The sequence below is a fragment of the Indicator indicator genome, chromosome 14 (genome assembly GCF_027791375.1).
Source record: "Indicator indicator isolate 239-I01 chromosome 14, UM_Iind_1.1, whole genome shotgun sequence".
Lineage (NCBI taxonomy): Eukaryota > Metazoa > Chordata > Aves > Piciformes > Indicatoridae > Indicator > Indicator indicator.
Window position 1 is genome coordinate 4,554,043 of NC_072023.1, and position 20,465 is coordinate 4,574,507.

The 20,465-nt window shown below is 41.5% G+C and overlaps 2 protein-coding genes across 2 annotated transcripts in view; one reads left to right on the plus strand and one right to left on the minus strand.

Annotated features, from left to right (window-relative positions):
* Positions 1–5,734, minus strand: part of BLTP3B (bridge-like lipid transfer protein family member 3B) — a 46,101-nt gene extending 40,367 nt beyond the window's left edge. Inside the window, exon 1 of the mRNA XM_054386773.1 lies at positions 5,559–5,734. Within this exon, the coding sequence (XP_054242748.1) occupies positions 5,559–5,734 (176 nt within the window). The remainder of the gene's footprint in view (positions 1–5,558) is intronic.
* A 6,083-nt stretch (positions 5,735–11,817) lies between these two features.
* ACTR6 (actin related protein 6) lies at positions 11,818–19,849 on the plus strand. The gene is made up of 11 exons (XM_054386690.1): positions 11,818–11,885; positions 12,410–12,527; positions 13,829–13,897; positions 14,388–14,511; positions 15,556–15,691; positions 15,782–15,838; positions 16,491–16,589; positions 16,780–16,858; positions 17,542–17,713; positions 18,530–18,668; positions 19,435–19,849. Exons 1-11 carry the CDS (start codon positions 11,818–11,820, stop codon positions 19,562–19,564), a joined length of 1,191 nt encoding a protein of 396 aa, XP_054242665.1. The 3' UTR covers positions 19,565–19,849.
* The last annotated feature ends 616 nt before the right edge of the window (positions 19,850–20,465 follow it).

Here is a 20,465-nt window from a genome sequence, read left to right on the forward strand (position 1 = left end):
TTACAAAATTCAAGATGTAACACAAGATTTAATATTGCTTTAATATTAACAAATATAATTATTTGATTATTTATGTAATTATTAAATAATTATGTAATCTTAATAAATGTCATTATTAAGAATTGTACCAGCAAATATTGCTAGTTTATCTCCCCCAAATACCTTTCCAATTTCATAAAGCACCACAGCAGTTGGAGTTTGGCCTTTTGGAAGCTGTTCTGTTACAGAAGCTTAAAATGCACTACAATGAATCAAGCTATGACAGAAAGTTTTGTGGTTTGGTTGGGGGGGCGGGGGGAAAGGCCATTTATTGATTCCTTTATGTTCAGCAGAATTCTACCAACACATTCACAGAGGAAAAAAAATGTTGGCATGAAGTCTCCCCTTCAATACAAAAAGTATTGAATTTCAAACAGGGAAACTTCATCTTGCACTTCCTCCTCTGTCTCTCCTGCAGTCATATGCAGATCTGCTTTACTACCTGACCTTCAGACTTTCTTTCACTACGTGTAGCATTGGTATAAGACAGACATTATGCTAATGCTTTCTGTAAGCATTCATAGTCAACACTGACTCATTCACAACAATGTAGATTGTTACATCTACGTAGTGTTTTGAATTTGGCCACATACACAAGCCAACAAAGTCAGTCACAAAGAACACACTCTAAAATTCTTCAGTTCAAGCAGAGAGAAGCTCTGCTGTTAGGTCACAGGCTGGACTTAAGAGATCTTTTCCAGCCTCAATAATTCTGTGATTCTGTGAAGCTGTTTTACACTTATTCTACAAAAAGTACACACTTTGTGCTCTTTGGCTGGCTAAATTAGTAACTTTCACAGAAATAAAGTTTTGAGAGAGTTGGGGCTATTCAATCTGGAGAAGAGAAGGTTCTGAGGAGACCTAATTGTAGCCTTCCAGTATCTGGAGGGGGTCTACAACAAAGCTGGTGAGGGACTATTTAGGATGTCAGGTAGTTATAGGACTAGGAGGAATGGAGCAAAACGAGAAATGGGTAGATTCAGATTGGATGTTAGGAAGAAGTTCTTCCCCATGAGAGTGTTGAGACACTGGAACAGGTTGCCCAGGGAGGTGGTAGAAGCCTCATCCCTGGAGGTTTTTAAGGTAAGGCTGGATGTGGCTCTGAGCAACCTGATTTAGTGCGAAGTGTCCCTGCCCATGGCAGGGGGGTTGGAACTACATAATCCTTGAGGTCCCTTTCAACCCTGACAATTCTATGATTCTAAAGTGGCATAGAAGTGGAATACAGAAAATATGCAAAAAATTCTACTTCTTTTTGCTACTAGCAGAAGTTTCAAAGTTCATCCAACTAATTTCGACCATTTAGTTACATGAAAGAATGCACCCATTCTGGCCAAATAAAGGTCTTACACTGGTAGATGCTAAAAGGAGTCATCTCAGATCTCTTGAGGTGGCAACACCAAACAAGCATGTCTTACTGGTATAAAAAGCAGGGTGATATATGGGTCAAATATTTTGGCAGGACACGTATAAATGAAGTGCAGATGATGTAGGATATCAATGTTCATAGCAGCTGATTCCTGACATCCACAAAATTAGTATGCTAGCCTTTGTAAAACCAGTCCTCACATGGTTTAGAATGATTTCCCAACTACAAGGTGAAAAAAAAAATTGCCAGAAAAATTAATGCAATTTTCTTCTACTGAAATCTCAGTATTTTCACATCTGTTGCTTCAGGTGAGAAAAAGCAAAGATGACTTAAGTTCACAGAGAACATTAACTGATAAAACTGCAAACAATTTGGGTTTCTGCCATAAAAAACACTTCCAAATCTCTCACTAGTTTCCTTGTGAAAACAGCAAATAAATTTCAAACAAAGAATGTAACTTTCGAAGTAGAAGTATGTGTTATCATTGGTAAACTTAATAGTTAATACCTAATTGAGATGAAGAATATGATATTCAGTGGGGCTACTTAATGTGGAGGCAAAGTCTGTAAGCTTCCCTTCATGCTTCTTAGATGTATTTTGATAAACAAAACTGTTTTTCACAGACAGGCATTGATACTGCAGATACTTACACAGAAGATTCAGTTAGACTGCTCATTAATAGAAAGGCAATTTCAGTTGATGATACTAAAAGCCCAAACCCCAAAAATACCTGAAAAAAAAACCCTTACACAATCCACGTGGGTAATAGCCAATCTCTGCCAATATTCTAGATCCAAACAATTCAAGGTTCAGAACCTTGTAGAGATGATCCTTTTATAACCACAGACTGTAACAGGACCACTACTGTGAACATCTCGAGTCCTACTGGAAATCTTTAACACCACTGTTTTATACACTTGTCTATAAAGTCTAACTGAGGGAGGAAGAAGTAACGCTGAACGGTATCTGATAATATCATAGTAGAGCAGTGCACAGAAAATACTGCAGTAAAAGGAGCTGTTCAACAAGAAATCTCTCATGGGTGAAAATATGTAACAGCACATACTAAGTTTTGACACAAGTTTCAGTTCATTGGGGAAGACCTTGACAATAATCACTGTACAGGAGGCTCCCAGGCAGTGTCTGGTTCCTGCCTTTGCAAAGGACAATGCTATTATCCAGGCATTTGTTTCATTTTAGAGCATATATATTATGACATAGACACTCCACCATCCACATTTACAAAAAAACCCCACACCTAACACAATACAGAGATGACAAAAATTCAAGCCTCCAAATGACAAACTCATCTCTTCAGCTTCACAGATAGCATTAAGTTTCATACCCCACACATCAGGCCCTCCACTTCCCTCCTTCTCATTTTCTTCCGCAGCCTTGGAAAAGAACAACACACAAGAAGGACATCAAACTGCTGGAGTGGATCCAGAGGAGAGTGACAAAGATGGGCTGGAGCAGGCTGAGAGAGTTGGTACTGTTCAGCCTGGAGAAGAGAAGGCTCCAGGGAGAACTTATAGCAGCCTCCCAGGAGGGAGCTCAAAGGAGCTACAAGAAAGCCAGGAAGGGACTTTTTACAAGGGTTTGTAGAGACAGGATGAGAGGGAATATATTGAAGCTTGAGAAGGGTAGACTTAGACTCAATATTAGAAAGAAATTTTTTACAGTGAGGGTGGTGAGACACTGCAACAGGTTGCCCAGGGAGGTTATGGATGCCCCCACCCTGGAGGTGTCTGACACCAGGCTGGAAGAGGCCTTGAGCAACCTGGTCTAGTGGGAGGTGTCCCTGCCCACAGCAGGGGGTCTGGAACTAAATGCTCTTAATTAAGGTCCCTTCTAATCCAAACCATTCTATGAATCTAATTTGAAGAGAATACACAGGTCTTAGTTTGAAAGTTAAAAAAAAAAAATCCTATGAGAAAGCTAAAAAGTCATTACCAGATCCTGATGTGAGCTAGAGGCTTGTTACAACCTGAGTAAATAAGCTCTACTCTCTTCACTGCTCCCTAAGATGTAACATAGCAATTAGAGAAACCTTTTGAAAAGGCAAAAGTCATTTAGGTATCAAAACTGTTCCAAAATGCAGTTTGAGTTTTCCTCTTCTTGTTCTCAGACCTTTAGGACTCCTACCTATGTAAAAAAATTTCCCTACTTAACTGATGTAGAATGACAAAGCTCCTTCACAACACCAGTGCTCCTATCAGTTCATCTTCAAAGCACTGTAAGCTGCTCAACTGCTGAATGACACAACACTTTTAAATTTGCATATACACTATCTAGATTGTAAGAAGGATGAGTTTCTAGCACATGAGTAAGAGACATTGCAGCAATCTTCACGGCAAATATTGCTAAATCAGCGATGATTTCGGGGAGCTCAACAACACGACCTCCTGAGATACCTTCCAATCTCAACCATCCTGTGATTCTGTGATTTGTGGCAAAAAAAAATTAATTACTTCTCTGTAACTGAAGCTACAAGTTCATATCTTCTATTTGTTCTCTGAAGTACATTTTAGATTCAGCTTTGCTCAAACAGAAAGAAAAATACAGTCATCAAAGAGGAAAGCAAATCGAGCTGACAAGATTATTCTTCTCACTCTTTCTTTGTTGTGCCTTTTCCCAGCACATTTTAACCCTGCCACTAATACCTGCTTTGCTGAAGATGGCAAACAGGCATTGGTTCTGAGGACCTATGGGAACTACAGAACAGGAACTAATATTAGTAGTAGAGCAGAAAGTGAAAGTATCTTTTGGCACCAGATGTATTACAGGAAATACCTCGTGTGTTTGGCTTCACACTGATATAAAAGTGTGTGAAGCCTTGCCTTAATCATGTTCATGTAAACCCTATTAAAGAAAGTCCTGAAATAAAGAACAACTTTATCACTTTTTGTTGGGAAACAAAAAAAAGATCAAGTTTTTGAAACTTAAAAAGCCACCAGATTTACAGGTGCTCATATCACTTGGATTCTGTTTTCTTGTACAACCAACTTCTGCAACTACTGAAGCACCCATTCTGCAGGGAGAAAATATATAATCTATGTGATTAAGAATACACAAAGGGCTTAATAATGTGTATATTTTAGGTAGCAAACACGACCTTTTAACGTAGTGTGGGTTAAAAGCCTCAACTTGCAACCTTCAGATTTTTAGATATATCCCATAAACTCTATAAAAATGACCAAACTTGCCACAAGCTGATGGAGTCTTGTTGAATAAGCAGTCACATCACACAGAAAAGCACACACAGATGTATCAGCATTAAGAAGTACTTAATTCTAATCTATGCAGATGTTTATTTACAAAAAAAGACCAAAAAAGGGCTCAAGTTAGTCATGCCCACTTCCTAGACACATTTTAGATTTTCATCAGTAGCACAGAGAGTTCACTTCTCCCTCCATAGAGCTTAAGAGCAGTAGAAGCAGTGAGCTGTATCAGTCTAATTAAGTGCAGTGATTTCATGTACATTTCTGATTAGAAACTGACTCAAGGCTGATGACATCTTCATATTGCATTTCCATTGGCAAAGTGCTCAGTTGTTTTCATGCAAAGATGAGGGTTCTTTACTGGCATTCCTAGCTACAAAACTCATGAGCAGGGCTGGAGGAGAAAAAATATTCTACTACTGCTTTATCCAACATCTTTAGCAGATAGGCATCAAAGGATTTGGAACGCTATTTGTGTTTTCCCTGTGCATCATCAACAGATTAGTCAAATGACAATCTGATATTTTATATTGTTTGATTTTCTTGTATTTATTAGCACACCTTTCAGAAATATCACGCCAAAAGAAAACATTTTGAAACAAATAAAGGAGCAATACTTGAAGCTTTTTAATTTATAAAAGTAAGCTCTGAAGAATAACAAGACTGTGGTATCACGATAGATCAAATACCTAATAGATTTCTGACCTCCTGTATACAATGTGGCTTTTTAAAATTCTCTCAATCATGTTGTGTACTTGCTGCAGTTTTTCCATCTCTCAAAACGCACATTGACAGCTACAAAATTTTACCGCAGAGGTTTTGTTTGTTTGTTTGTTTTAACCCACGAGATACATTAGACATGATTTCAGTCACTCAGAAAACCTCCAACTGATTTCATCCCCTGGCATCTGTCACCCGGTCTCACCTACATGTGCAAGGGCTCAGGTGTCGCGACCCGACCTGCAAGGGCACATGCCGAGCTTCTACACTCCCAGCCAGCAAGCGAATTGAGTCGGCCTGTGTGAACCTCGGACCGCCGCCTTGCAATTAGGATGGGATTTAAGGGTTTGTCCCTTTCTGTCCCATGCTCCCCCTCGCAGGCCATCTCGCCCCTCCGGGGCTGCTCTGGGAGCGCCCCGCTGGCACCGTCTCCTCCCGGCAGACCCGGGCCCGCTGCCACCACAGCCCCCTCCCACCGTCAGGGCTGCCCCCGCCTGGTTCGGCTACGCGCCGTGCGGCGGGCTGCGGGGGCGGGCACCGTCTGCCCGGTGGGGAGGCGAACGGAGCCCGGCGGTGACTCAGTCGGTGACTCCATTCTGCGCCAGGCAGCCCGAGCCTCGGGTGGGCCCCCCTGCACCGCCGAGCACCCAAGGAGGGGACTAGGGGCCATTCATTGCTGCTGTCACCGCCGGACAGCCCCACACAAGCAGCCAGCCACCCCCTCCACTGACCTGGAGAGATGCTTCAGGATCTGCTTCTTAATAATCCCCGCCATGGTGTCTGCTGGCCCGCGCCCCTCACGACAACCAGCCAGGACCAGGGACGCGCCTCATCGCTCCTCTTCCCCCTGCCCGGGCTGGGGAGACCGCCGGGAGCGGAGCCACTGCCTCCGCTCACGCTCACTCGGCCCCCGCCGCCATCTTGGCTGCAGCATCGCCTAGTGACGGGGGGCGGCGGCGGGGCGGTAACGGGGAGGGCTGGAACCGGAGCCACCGCCCCGCGCGCGGAGCGACAGACCCGGGCAGGCGGAGGCGGGGCAGGGCAGGGGCGCTTGCCGCTCTGCCTTGCTCGGAGACCCAGTGCCCGCCGCAGCCGCTGTCTTCGCTCATCGTCCTCAGCGGACCCCGGCCGCCTTTTCTCCACTCTCCTCCGCCACCTGCTTCTTTCCTTCCTCTTCAGCCTTCCCATCCCCAAAACTGACAGCGGCTCCCTGCGTCCCCAGCAGAGGCTCCATCCCTCCTCCCGCCTGTGGAGCGTGTCCCCCGTGGGTCCGCCTCCCCCTTACTCCCATACGCCCAGCCCGCTCGCCCCCCGAGCGACCCGATACCTGTTGTTATTTTTGTTGAAAATCTGTTAGAGGTGCCACTAAAACGTGTTATGTTTAACTGCAAGAAAAAAATAAATGGTTCTAGTATTTAGCAAGAATTCCTCTTGATAAAATGCTTCGTGAACTACGTGCATTAATACTTGGCATTAATACCTGCATGTCATGCTCTTCCCAAGTGTGCTGCAGAGCTCATTCACAGCAGCAATAATTAAGGTTTTTTCCTCTAAAATTCATTGCTCTGTTTCTTTTGTCATTCATTGGGATTATCCGTGAGACATTTATCCGTGGAGACATTTATCCTTCTTATACCTCAATATTAATTTCCAGGTACAAAATACAGTCTTCATTTTTTTAATTTTTTTTCCCCATCTGGGACCTCCAAAACCATCCCAAAATGATAGGTTGCACAAGAAAACAACCTGAGAAGCAACAAATTTGACCCTACTATCTATTCTTCAGGAGAAGGATGGAAGAGAGAAAGCAGCAAGCCCTGCCTGGACAGCCACAGGTCTTCTACTGGGCCTGATCTTGACTCACAACTAAAAGCCAGAACAGCTACTGCTCCTACAGCAAAATTCAGAAGTATCAAGGCCAGATGAACAGCTTAGTGTTGGAAATGTCTAAGAAAATGGCAATAAATTCATATGCATATACACATGTAATACTTCCTTTAATCCAAATTTCTTAGCATTTACTCAAGCCCACAGACTTGTAAAATCAAATTGTTCCCCAGGTGCCACCTTTCACCTGGTGTCTGTGGCAAGTATAAAGCTACAAGTTATTTTAATTCTGAGAGAATAGTTTCTTGTGCTGTAGCAAAGTTTCCAAGTATTAGTTGTAAATACATTTGTTTTGTTCATCCAATAACTCTCTTTTCTGGGGGCCCCTCATTCAGAAAAGGTATATGGAAGAATTTCAATGGTGGGTAACCAGGTACCCTAAACAGGAGTATTAACTGGGAACAAAAAACACTTGTAAAATTAACAAGCTTTTCAGATGTGACCTCTATATGAAGGATGGCTTGCTGCCTCTCTAATATGTTCTAGAGATGCTGAGGAAAGACATCAGATACAATTTCTTTTGCTTCTCATATACATAACAGATTAATAATTCACAAGCAATGAACCAAAACCCCAAGGACCTGTAAGTCAGAAATATGAAGCAGTAACAGAAAAAAAAAAAAAAAAAAAGGTCAGGAGATGAATGTTTTCAATTGATTTTTCCAAGCATTTAAAAATCAATCAGTTGTGTAATACTGACCTCATTATGTTCTTAAAAGAGAGTTATAAAGTGGGGCTGAGCTGTGTATGAAACTAACAGTTTTATTCCTAGTGTAAGTTCCATTTTCTCAACTAGAAAAATTCTACCACTATCTTGGAGACATGATGTTCATCATCATAGTGGATCAGCTTCTCACCAAGAAAGAAAATATGAGGAATAAGGAAAGCAGGACCCATGCTGTGTGTTCCTTGTCAAAGTGTCCTGCAGCTCTGGCAGAAGAGGGAAAGTCCAGAAGCTCTTCACTGATGTTAGAATTGGAAAGCAGAAATATTCTTGTCTGGCAGGGCTGTTCTGAAGCATGACCTCATATTCTCCCCCATCTCTTGGAGCAACTGAATGGAGGCACAAAGGAAAATGCACAGGTCAATTCTTCTCACCCCACATAATTGAAAGGGAATGTGGTAAGGAGCTCATCAGAAAATCTGACCCTTCTTTTTTAGAGCCTGATGCAAATCAATACCAGGATATCCCCAGAGTATGTTTATGAACACTTTGAACTGATTCTCCAAATTACAGTTGCATGTTTGCAGATAACTTTCTGCTAGCATGTTGGTGATAATTAGGTTTAATGGTCATGGTGGTCTTAGGTTGGTGGTTGGACTCTATGATCTTAGAGGTCTTTTCCAGCTGAAACATTTCTATGATTCTATGATTTGTCACAATTCTGTGTTTTGTGTGTTTTGGATTTTCATTACAAACCCATTAATTTTCTATTACTATACCTGTTGATGGGTGAAGAAGGAGAACAACCAACACTTTACAGTGTTCTTTAAATGAATCTAGACATTCCTGAACTGGAAAAACAGGCTTTTGATAATTCTTTTGACCTTTCCTCAAGAACCAAAGAATCCCTACTAGAGCAGGGATTACAGAGGCTGTCCTTAAGATAATGACAAGCACGTAAAGAGGATTGGTCTCAAATCAGATTGGCATGCATTCTGCTAAACACCCTGGCTCATTGAAAGACATTTGATATTTGTTAGGGTAAAGAATCATCAAGAATTACATTTTTAAGTTCTGATAATTCCAGGAAAACCAATTACATACAGGCAAAAAACTGTTAATGCACTTTCTTGGATAACAACAAAGATACTAGTGATGGTAAGTGAAACATAAATAAAGGAAAATTCATCACAAAGACAAGTGCAAGATCCTGCACCTGAGACAACAAAGTGCAGGTTGGGATCTGTGTGCAGACAGGAAGCAGCCTTGGGACCCGGAGGTCCTCGTGGACAGCAAACTCAACAGCAGGCAGCAGTATACCCAGCAGCAACAAAGGCTAATCAGATCGCTGGACTGCATCTGCAGGGACATTACTAGCATGGACAGAGATGGGATCATTCCAGTCTGCTCAGCACTTGTCAGGCTACACCTGGAGTACTGTGTTCGGTTCTGGTCCCCACAATTCAAAAAAAGATGTGGACAGACTGGAGAGGGTCCATGAAGGCCGTGAAGATGACAAAAGGGATGGAGAACCTACCCGATGAGGAAAGACTGAAGGAGTTCGTTTTCTTCAGGGGAAAAATAAACACACCTAACTGAAGACCTATGTTTCCTTCCTGGATAAAAGAATCATAGAATCATAGAATCAAGAAGGCTGGAAGAGACCTCAAAGACTTTATCACAGTATTCCAGTACTTAACTATAAAGAGGATTGAGGGTCTCTCTTACGAAGGGGGAAACAAGACTCAAGAAATCTGAGTTGCACCAGGTAAAGTTTAATCTTGATATAAGGAAATTTTTTTACAGTGAAAACAAGCAATCACTGGAACAAACTCCCCATGGATCTGTAGGAGTCCTCGTTGCTGGATGTTTTCAAGATGCAGTTGGACAAAGCAACGAAGCTGGTGGAAGGTCTAGAGAACAAGTCTTATGAGGAGCAGTTGAGAGAGCTGGTCTTGTTTAGTCTGGAGAAAAGGAGGCTCAGGGAAGACCTCATTGCTATCTACAGCTACCTGAAAGAAGGTTTGTAGAGAGGTACGGTTTGGTCTCTTCTCCCTAGTATCAGGTGATAGAAGGAGAGGAAATGGCCTGCAATTGTGCCAGCAGAAGTTTAGATTGGATATTAGAAAGAATTTCTCCACTGAAAGGGTTCTTGGATATTGGCTTGCTCAGTTTGGTGGTAGAGTCCCCGTCCCTGGAGGTATTGGAGTGCTTAGGGACACAGTTTAGTTAAGGACTTGTCAGTGATGGGCTAATCTATTGGAGGTCTTGTCCAGTCTAAGCAATTCTGTGACTCTGTGATCATCTCACCTCAGCTCCCCATCCCACAGAAGATTGGACTAGATGATTCTCTAGAAGTCCCTTCCAACCTGGGCTGTTCCATGGTTCTGTGATTCTATACAGGTGTGTGATACCTGACACTGACTTCACTAAAAGCAAAGCTGATCAGTGACAGCAAACAGAAATAACAGGAACTTTTTGCTAATTATAAAAGAAGTGTGTTAATGACAGCACACTTACAATAACATCAAAATAATTACAGTGGAATTTAAAGAGTTGTCTCCCTTTATATTTTGTGACATTCTCACAGAGAAAAGTAAGTGCTGCGTGCTTAGTTCTCACATCGGGCGATTCCCACCCATCGCATTTCTTCCCTGCGTGCTGGGTTCCGTGCAGCAGTGGCACCAAACTGCCCCGAGTCATCCGTGACACGACCCACAGCTCCCTGGAGGACAAGGCGCTACCCGAGCTGGACTGGTCTCTGGTTTTACACACCCCGGAGAAGGCATCACCCCCTTCCGCACACCCCTCCCCGCCAGGCTCTTGCCATAAGCGCCCGTGCCCGCTGTGTCCTGCCGGGAGGGTGTAACTCATGGAGAAGGACCTTGGAGTGCTGGTGGACAGCAAGTTATGCATTGGACAGCAAAGTGCCCTGCTGGCCAAAACGGCAAACGGCATCCTGGGGTGCTTGAAGTGTGTCCAGCAAGCCTAGGGAAGTTCTCCTCCCCTTCCACTCTGCCCTGGGGAGACCACATCTAGAATACAGTGTCCAGTTTTGGGCTCCCCAAGAGAGACAGGGGTCTGATGGAGAGAATCCAAAATGGAGAGCTACGAGGATGATTGGGGGACTTGAACACCTCTCTCCTATGACGAAAGACTGAGAGACCTTGGACTGAGACGGGATCGTATTAATGCCTATAAATACCTGAGGGGTGGGTGTCAAGATGAAGGTTACTGCCACTTCGATGGTGTCCAGTGATAGGACAACAACGGCTTTAAGCTGCAACACGGGAAGTTCTACATTAATATGAGGAGAAACTTCTCTGGTGTGAGGGTGACAGAGAACTGGAGCAGGCTGCCCAGAACGGTTGTGAAGTCTCCTCTGACGACTTTTAAAACCTGCCTGGAGGCGTTCCTGTGCGGCCTGTCCTAGGTGATCCTGCCTTGGCAGACGGGTTGGACTCGATGATCTCTAGGGCTCCCTTCCAACCCATAACATTCTGTGATTTTGTGACACGCTGCTTCCCTTCAGCGAACGTCCCCGCCCCCGGCGACCGCAATTTCCCGGCGCCGCTGGGTGGCGCTGCGGCCAGCGGCGAGGGAAGGAGTTGTCGGCGCAGGCGCTGGGGCCGCAGAGGCGGGCACCGGAGTTGGCGCTCGACCGAGGCGACTCCGTGTCACCTCCCCCGCCCGTCTCTTCGGAGAGAGCTTCCGGGTAACGCCCGACCAATAGTCTCCGTCGCTCCGCTAGCGTCACCGGCGCCACGTGAGCATCCGGCGGCGGCTGTTTCCGCGGCACTTCTGCGTCCCGTCAGGCAACACGCGCGCGCGGCTCTTCCACTCTATGGTAACCATAGAGATCCACGGCGGTGGCGGATCAATACTGGGACGGCGGCGGCCGTGGCGCCGTGGGGAACATGGCGACCCTGGTGCTGGATAACGGCGCCTACAACGCCAAGATCGGCTACAGCCATGCGAACGTCAGGTAAGGGCCCGAAAGGAAGCGGGACGGGCGGGAGGGCGTTCCCTTATCGCTCCACCGGCGCCCTCTTAGCGCACCTGCCCTTCCCGCCGCTCCTCGCCTCCGCTTGGCCGCACCGGAGACCGCTCCTCACCTGCGAGCGGGCCGCCAGTGCGCCTGCGCTTACCACGGACAGGCCCGGCCTGGCCCCGCCTCTGCGGCGGGTGCGAGGCTCCTCCCCCGCCGCCCGCCACCGCCCGGAGAGGGAAAGGGAGGGGGTTCGTCGGTTCCTGGCAGTGCCTGAAGGAGGTGGAGGCTTTGACACCCTCGGTGTGGTGATGGTGCAGGGGGAATCGTTTTCTCTTTCCTGCAAGTGCCTCATCTGTAACGGAGGTGTCAGAAGTTAGGGTTTCCCTCTTAACTGACTCAAATAATGGATTAAAACCAAAACACAGCAGTAAAAACATTGCTAAGTGTGTACCGTTTATATAAAGACAACAAAGGTGTCTCATACCATGATGGTTAGGAAATCTCCCAATCTTTTCCAGCGTTATTCCAAACTGTCAGTTCAGATCAAAGACTGCACGCTTGAAAACCTTCACAGCAAATCAACTGGATGAAATTAAAGATCCCTCTGGGCTATTTTATATTCTCCCTTTTCAGAAAGTAAGTAACAAATGCTGTGTTTTAACATTGTAGCCAAATGTGAATAGTTTTCATACAATACACTCCAACTACAGGATTATATCTAGTATAGATGAAAGAGTCAAAACCAGCAGTGTGAAGTTTAACCATTAGAGAGTCAGAGAATCATTTAGGTTGGAAGAGACCTGTAAGATCACCAAGGCCAACTGTTAACCCAGCACTGCTAAGTCACCACTAAACCATGTCAGTAAGTGCCAAATCTACACTGTCTTTTAAATACCTGTAGGGATAGCGACTCAGATAGGTGCCTGGATGGTCTTTTCTAGGGCTTGACAACTTTTCCAGTGAAATTTTTCCCAGTATCCAACCTAAATTTCCCCTGGAGCAGCTTGAGGCCATTTCCTCTTGTGAGAAGAGACCGACCCCCACATTTTTACAGCCTCCTTTCAGGTAGTTGTAGGCAGTAATTAGGTCTCCCCTGAGCCTCCTTTTCTCCAGGATAAACAATCCCAGTTCTCTCAGCCACTTCTCATAAGACTTGTTCTCCAGACCCTTCACCAGCTTCTTGCTCTCTTTGGACATGCTCCAGCACCTCAATGTCTTTGATGTAGTGGGGGCCCCAAAACTGAAATTAGTACTCAAGCTCTGGCCTCACCGTTGCTGAGTACAGGGGCACAATCACTTCCCTCGTCCTGCTGGTCACACTTGTTTCTGTTACAGGCCAGGATGCTCTTGGCCGCCTTGGCCACTTGGGTACACTGCTGGCTCACTTTCAGCAGCTGTCAACCAACAATCTCCAGGTCCTTTTCCATTGGGTAGCTTTCCGGCCACTTTGCTGTCCATGCAAAGCCTGTAGTGTTGCACAGGGTTGTTGTAACCCAAATGCAGGACCCAGTATTTGGCCTTCTTGAACCTCGTACCATCTGCCCCAGCCCATAGACACAATCTGTCCAGATCCCTCTGTAGAGCCTTGAGTCTGTTAAGTAGATCAACCATTCTGCCTAACTTTGTGTCACCTGTAGACTCATTGACAACGCCCTTGATCCCCTTGTCCAGATCACTGATAATAAACAGAACTGGCCGTGGGGAACTCCACTTGTGACCAGCCACCAAATGGTTTTAACTCCATTCACCACCACTCTTTGGGCCCAGCCATGCCATGAAGCACAGGAATGTGATTTTAGACATTTTTACTCTCAAATTTCATTATATTACCAGACTGTCAGTCACTTGACATGTAGTCTAGTTCTATTGATTTATTTTTTAACAGATTTTATTTCCTAAATAATGTAACTTACTATGTTTTTCCTAAATTCCTACAGGGTTACTTGGTGAACTGGGATGTCCAGAGACAGGTTTGGGATTATCTTTTTGGAAAAGAAATGTATCAAGTAAGAGCCTTTTTACAATTACAGTTTCTGTGTAAGTTAAAAGGTTAAATACTGACTAATGGAATTAACAGAAGTACATCAAATGTTAAATAGAGCTGATGAGCTTACTGTTCTCTTTAAAAGTACCTTCAGTTAGAAATCACAAGGATTTATCTTTGCAAACTGAAGAAAATTGAGCTCTGGGGTAGCTATTTTAAAAACATTTCTTGTGTATATTCATACTGAGTTGTGTGAAGAAACTCATACAAATATAATTAAAAACAGGAGCAGAATATATATGAAGGTGTTCCCTTCTATTTTACCCATTAATTTGATAAAGTATCACTGCTCATGAGATCTTTGGAAAGAGCTAACTCTTTCTAAGCCTAGCTTCTACAAGTAGGGCAAGTGGTCATCATGTCTTCAAGTTTACATAACCCTCAACTGCTGCAAAATACAGTGTCATCTTCTAAGTTTTAAATGATGACAAACTTTAATGTATTTTTCATAGGTGGATTTTGTAGACACCAATATTATTATTACTGAACCTTATTTTAACTTCACTTCAATTCAAGAATCCATGAATGAAATTCTATTTGAAGAATATCAGTTTCAAGCAGTTCTCAGAGTAAATGGTGAGTCTGTCTAGTTTGCATGGATATATTTTGAATGTTAGCCTGATCAATAAATAAATCCATATGCATGCACAACACACTTGTGTATATATAAAAATAGTAAAGAAACACATTAATTTCCTCCCTGGCTCTTGAGTAATATGCTTTATTACTCAAGTAATATGCTTTATTACTCAAGCTTATATGCTTGACTAATATGTACTTGCACTGGATTAAACTTCTTTTTCAGAAATTCCATTCCTCTTATACTGTTCTTAAAAGTGTTACGCTATATAATAAAAGGAAATTTGAAGAGAGTCGGGGTGACAGAGATAAAGGATGGATTTTGAAACGTCTACTAAAAATTTGGATGAAGTCTTTCTTAGCTTTCCTTTTTGTGGGGAGTGGGTCTGGCTTTTTGGTTTGTGTTAATAAATGAGACACAGACTAGAGGAAGTGGTTACAAGCTGCACCAGGGGAGGTTTAGGCTGGATATTAGGAAATACTTCTTCACAGAAAGGGTTATCAAACATTGGAATGGTCTGCCCAGGGCAGTGGTGGAGTCACCATGCCTTGAGGTGTTTAAGCAGCGTGTGGACCTGGTGCTTAGGGACGTGGTTTAGTGTTGATCTTTCAGTGCCAGGTCAAAGGTTGGACTGGATGATCTTTGAGGTCTCTTCCAACCAGATATATTTTGTGATTCCAATCATGAAACGTATTGTGTCTTACAAGGGATATGTAAGTAACATCACAACTCTTCTGCAAGATAGCTGGACATAGGATACTCTTTTAGATAGGTTTGATAAATACTGATGTGATCAGTCTGTTTTAGGAGATTTTAGGAGAGGAAACTGAGTATGGGCTGGCATTATTGAAAAAGAATAAATGGGGCATATATGATACTTAATTTTATCCACTGTCATATATTGGCTGTGGTATTATATACTGGGGTCTTGAAAGTCTGTCAAAGGGATTTAAAATATGAAGCAAGTACACTTCCATATCAATGTAAAATCTAAAAGTGTGTATTCATATAAAAATGGAATGAAATTTTCTGTATTTCAGCTGGAGCTCTGAGTGCTCACAGGTACTTCCGAGATAATCCATCAGAGCTATGCTGTATCATTGTGGATAGTGGATATTCTTTTACACACATTGTACCTTACTGTAGAAGTAAAAAGAAGAAAGAAGCAATCATCAGGTAAACTGCAGTGTATATTACCTAGACAAATTGTTAGCTATTCCTGAAGCTAATAATGACAGAATTCCTTCTGTTACTCCACTTCCACAGGATTAATGTTGGAGGAAAACTCTTAACTAACCATCTAAAGGAGATAATCTCTTACAGGTAAGGAATGCTGACCATTGTCTTGAGACCTAGTATGAAATGAGGTAGAAGTTTGTGGGGATATTTTTACTGGTTCTGTGAATTTTAGATTAAATGCTGTTTAAAGGAGAGAATTTTTTTCTGTTACAGTCTGCAGTTTACTATCTTGAATTAAGATGAAGATGAATTAAGGTGAATTTAAGATCTGTGAAGAATTAGGCTGTTAAAATGCCCCCACTTCTGAAGTTGCTGAGGCTGCTTGTGTGTTCCCAATTATTTCAGTCTTTAGTATTTTCTGAGATGTCCCAGTAGATCATCAGTCAGTTTGCTAAGTGGTTCTATCAGTATCACAAATAAAATTCATCAGGACCAACAATTATATTTGCCTAGATTAAGGTTTAGGTAAAGGTCTTAGAGCTAATTGCAAGGTTATGGCTACACTTGTTATGAAGACATTGGGCAAGTGCAGGCAGATGTTTGTAGTCATGGAACTGTGAAGTAGGAAAATACTCAACTTCAGTAGGCCAGGAACACCTTTGTAAATTGAGTATGAATTTTAGATACTGAGACTGTAGCTTTTTGTGATTTGCAACCTGTGGTTGCTCATCTCCAGTGGAAAATTGGACAACTAATGCTAAGACTGAATTATTCTTAAACCTGTTTGTTTTCACAGGCAGCTACATGTAATGGATGAAACACATGTAATTAACCAAGTGAAAGAAGATGTGTGTTACGTTTCTCAAGACTTTTACAAGGACATGGACATTGCCAAGTATGTGTACAATGGTACTAAAGGTTAAAGCTGGCACTTCTGAATAATCTATTTGTACAAATAAAGCTATACCCTTAATCAGAAAACATTCTAAGTAAGTCAAATGAAGTTTGATTCATGTTTGTCAGTGTAAAAATAGTTGGGATTTAGAATTTATTTTTTTACTCTGTTGTATTTTACATTCTTCTAGGCTGAAAGGAGAGGAGAATACTGTAATGGTAGATTATGTTTTGCCAGACTTCAGCACAATCAAAAAAGGATTTTGTAAGGTAATGATAATAGGGTTTTTGAAGTATTTGTTTGACTGTTTCCTTGCAGAAGTCTAGTAGAGAGGGTAAAAAGACTTTATTTTATTTTAAAGCCATATTGTATTTTTTTTCTGTCCTATGCATTAATTGGTAATATTTTCCCTAGGCACTTGAGATGAAAATCAAACACACTTTTTCCAGCATAGCATTTTGTGGCCTCTTACTTAATATTTGTAGGTTTTTTTTTTGCTTGTGCTCTGTCACAGTCTATCCATGCCATTATTGTTGGGGGCTTTTTAAAGTTAAGTGGGAAAATGTTTTCTCCCAAGTCTCTCTGAATTTCATTTAAATACCCTCATAAGTAGAAGGTTCCAAGTCATGTTAAAGAAGAGCCTGAAAAGTCTTCACACCAATGAAGACAATTGAACTGTTTAATCCCATTTACTGAGCTAGCCATAGTTTCAATAGCAGTTCCAACATTTTAAAGCCACTCGTGTGCATACCTGTTATATTTTGGTTCAGGCAAACCTACAGTTGATAAAAGCAGAGTCGCTTCAGATTTAATACCAGAGTATTTATTGATAATACAGCTTAGGGTAGAATATATTGCCTCCTTCTGCAGTACATAAAGAAGATTAGCTGAATACTCTTAAGATGTAATTTCATTTCTTAAGCAGTGGCTATTATTCATGTCTTTAATATAGCCAAGGGAGGAGATGGTGTTAAGTGGAAAATACAAGACTGGTGAACAAATACTTCGTCTAGCAAATGAAAGATTTGCAGTTCCAGAAATTCTCTTCCATCCTTCAGATATTGGTATTCAAGAGATGGGAATTCCTGAAGCCATTGTTTACTCTATTCAGAATTTGCCTGAAGGTATAACCTAGAAGGATTTTGAAAAGCTTGGGTGTGTTGGTGGTGTTTGGATTCGGTTTTGGTTTGGGTTCTTTTTAGTACTCTCAATATGCCAGTCATTAAGTTGTGAACTTTTGTCTTCTGATGTGTGTCACATACAGTAGGGCAGATTGTCTACAAGATTCTCTGTTGGGCAAGCACAGATTTGTGGTGATTCATCAAATGGTTTCTGGTCTTGTTTCAGTTAATAGCTGTAGACTTAATTCCTTTTGTGACATGACCTGTCTGTCTTTGATACTGACGATACTGGAAATTAGTTTTAGTTGCATTTTAAAATACAGTTTCCCTTTTTAAAAATTAAACTGACCAAACTCAGTAATTTAAACATTGAACTATAAAACCTTTCTGACTGCTGTTTGTCAGAAGTAAACCCAGAACTTCCATTTTATAGGTGATGTACAGGTAATTAACGATTACAAAAAGCTTTCGTAAGTTTTATGAAATCACATAAATACTTGTGTGGCATTGAGGCTATTATTTGGTACTCTTAGAAACAGCGTAACTTAAAATCCCTTCTGAAAAGGGAATTGTGTTGGCAGACATGGAATTTAAAAGACAATATAATAGTAGGTATGAAAACCAAATTCTAAAAATCACAGAGAGTGATTAATAACTGTTGTATTTCTCAATAAAACTATAATGGGTGTGATCATTAGATGTTCATGAAATTCTTCTATACATATTTCTTACTTCTGTTGCAATTCATAATAAAATGAAAGGGAAGAGAAAAACCCTTCTAATCTTCAGTCTGTAACTCAGATTTACTTCTTTTTCCAGAAATGCAGCCTCATTTCTTCAAGAACATAGTTCTGACTGGGGGAAACACCCTTTTTCCAGGCTTCAGAGATCGAGTTTATTCTGAAGTTCGATGTCTTACTCCAACTGATTATGATGTTTCTGTTGTTCTTCCTGAAAAGTAAGTCCTAAACTGGACACAACAAGCTTTGTCCTTCTAGCAGAATAAACTATAAAATAGGATTTCTTTTGCTGAGAAGTTGGTAAAGGGATTTAATTTAAATATTAAGTGAACCAAAATTGTACATGAAGAATATTTTTCATCATTTTCAGACAAACCAAATTAATTAGAGACTACCTGCTTGCCCTGTACTTTGACGAATGAAATTAAGCATGTAAGCCTTCAGTCTTCTTATTGCAAACAGATAAATAAGACTGAATTGTCATGAAGTGGATTCATGTAAGATTAGAGTTTTGTCTCTTATTTAAAAGTTTTTATCACATTAATGATGCCATGTCATTATTAACGTAGCCACTTCAGGGAGCTGGAAGGGGCAGCCTCTTTGGAGAGACAGCATACAGTTGAGACAAAACAAATAGATCTTGAAAGCAAAAAAGAAATTTTAGAAAAGTATTATTAAAGACTATTTTTTCAGTTTTATTAAACAGTCATTATCTTTTCAAAGTAAATACAAAACTATCTGTACATCCTGCCTCTTCATACCTGCCTCCAAAGAGGTACTTTTGTTTTCTATATAGAAAACAAAATCAGTAAAGCCCTGCTAAAATTTCACTGTGTGATAACTTATCTGGAGCTGGAGGCTTTTATTTAGCAATGAAAAATATTTTATTACATAGGTATTGCTGAATACACATCTTGCACATTATGCATGCTTTATTTTAAATTAATTTACACGTGAGTAACAACAATTCTGTTCATTTTTCAGCCCTATTACTTATTCTTGGGAAGGGGGGAAGCTCATCTCTGAAAATGATGATTTTGAAGATATGGTAGTAACTAGAGAAGATTATGAAGAGCATGGACACAATATCTGTGAAGAGAAATTTGACATATAAGTAGCATACTTGGATACATTGTTATTCCATTGTTCTACTCAGAATGGAACTCTTTGAAGGATAACCTGTTAGGATTGTGTTTTAGCTTTCCTGTATTTTAAGTGGGTTGGGGAAAAAAGTTTCAGATTTTAAAAATAAAATGGTGCAAGCCCAATTGTATGAAATATGTTGTTTCATTATGTTCTCATCTTTTACTGATTGCTTCAATGTATTCATACTACAGAAAACCTCAGTGCCTGAGGCAATAAAAATATTGAATGCTTGTACTAGTCTGAAACTAACAAGAAAAAGACCGTTTTGTCCTTCCTCTGTTTTTTACTTTGTGCATGCAACTGAACAGACATTAAACACATCTCAAAAGGTCTCTTTGAGATTGTGCATCCTGAACTGGAATGAGTTTTATGTTTTGTTACTTTACTGAGTAGCCATGAGAGGAATATAGGCAAAAAGTCTGAAAGATGTTTTCCTAATTTTGGAATATAACTGGAAGCGTAACGCTAAAAACCAATAATCTGTAGTTCGAAGTTGTTCTGTTGAGCAGGACCTTACATTTAAGATCACAATTCTTGCAACAGAAGAATGTAAATTAGTAGAGTCACAGCAGGGTTGGTGATTCCTGTCCCATAAGCTGAAGGAAAGCAGCTATAAACTCGGGCTGTCCACTTGAAGCATTCCCTTACTTTTTGATAGGTGCTTCTACACCCACTGAACTGCCTCTTCCTTCTGAAGACACTATGAAATGATAGACTGAGTCACCCATCTTTATGCAATGCTTTATTATCATCTTTAAATTAGCACAAGAAAATTATAATTGAGTTAAAGTGCAAGAATTTTTTTTAAAACAGATTTTTTTTTTCTCCCCAAAACAAATCCCAGTCCATTTATGCCTACAAATTGCCAT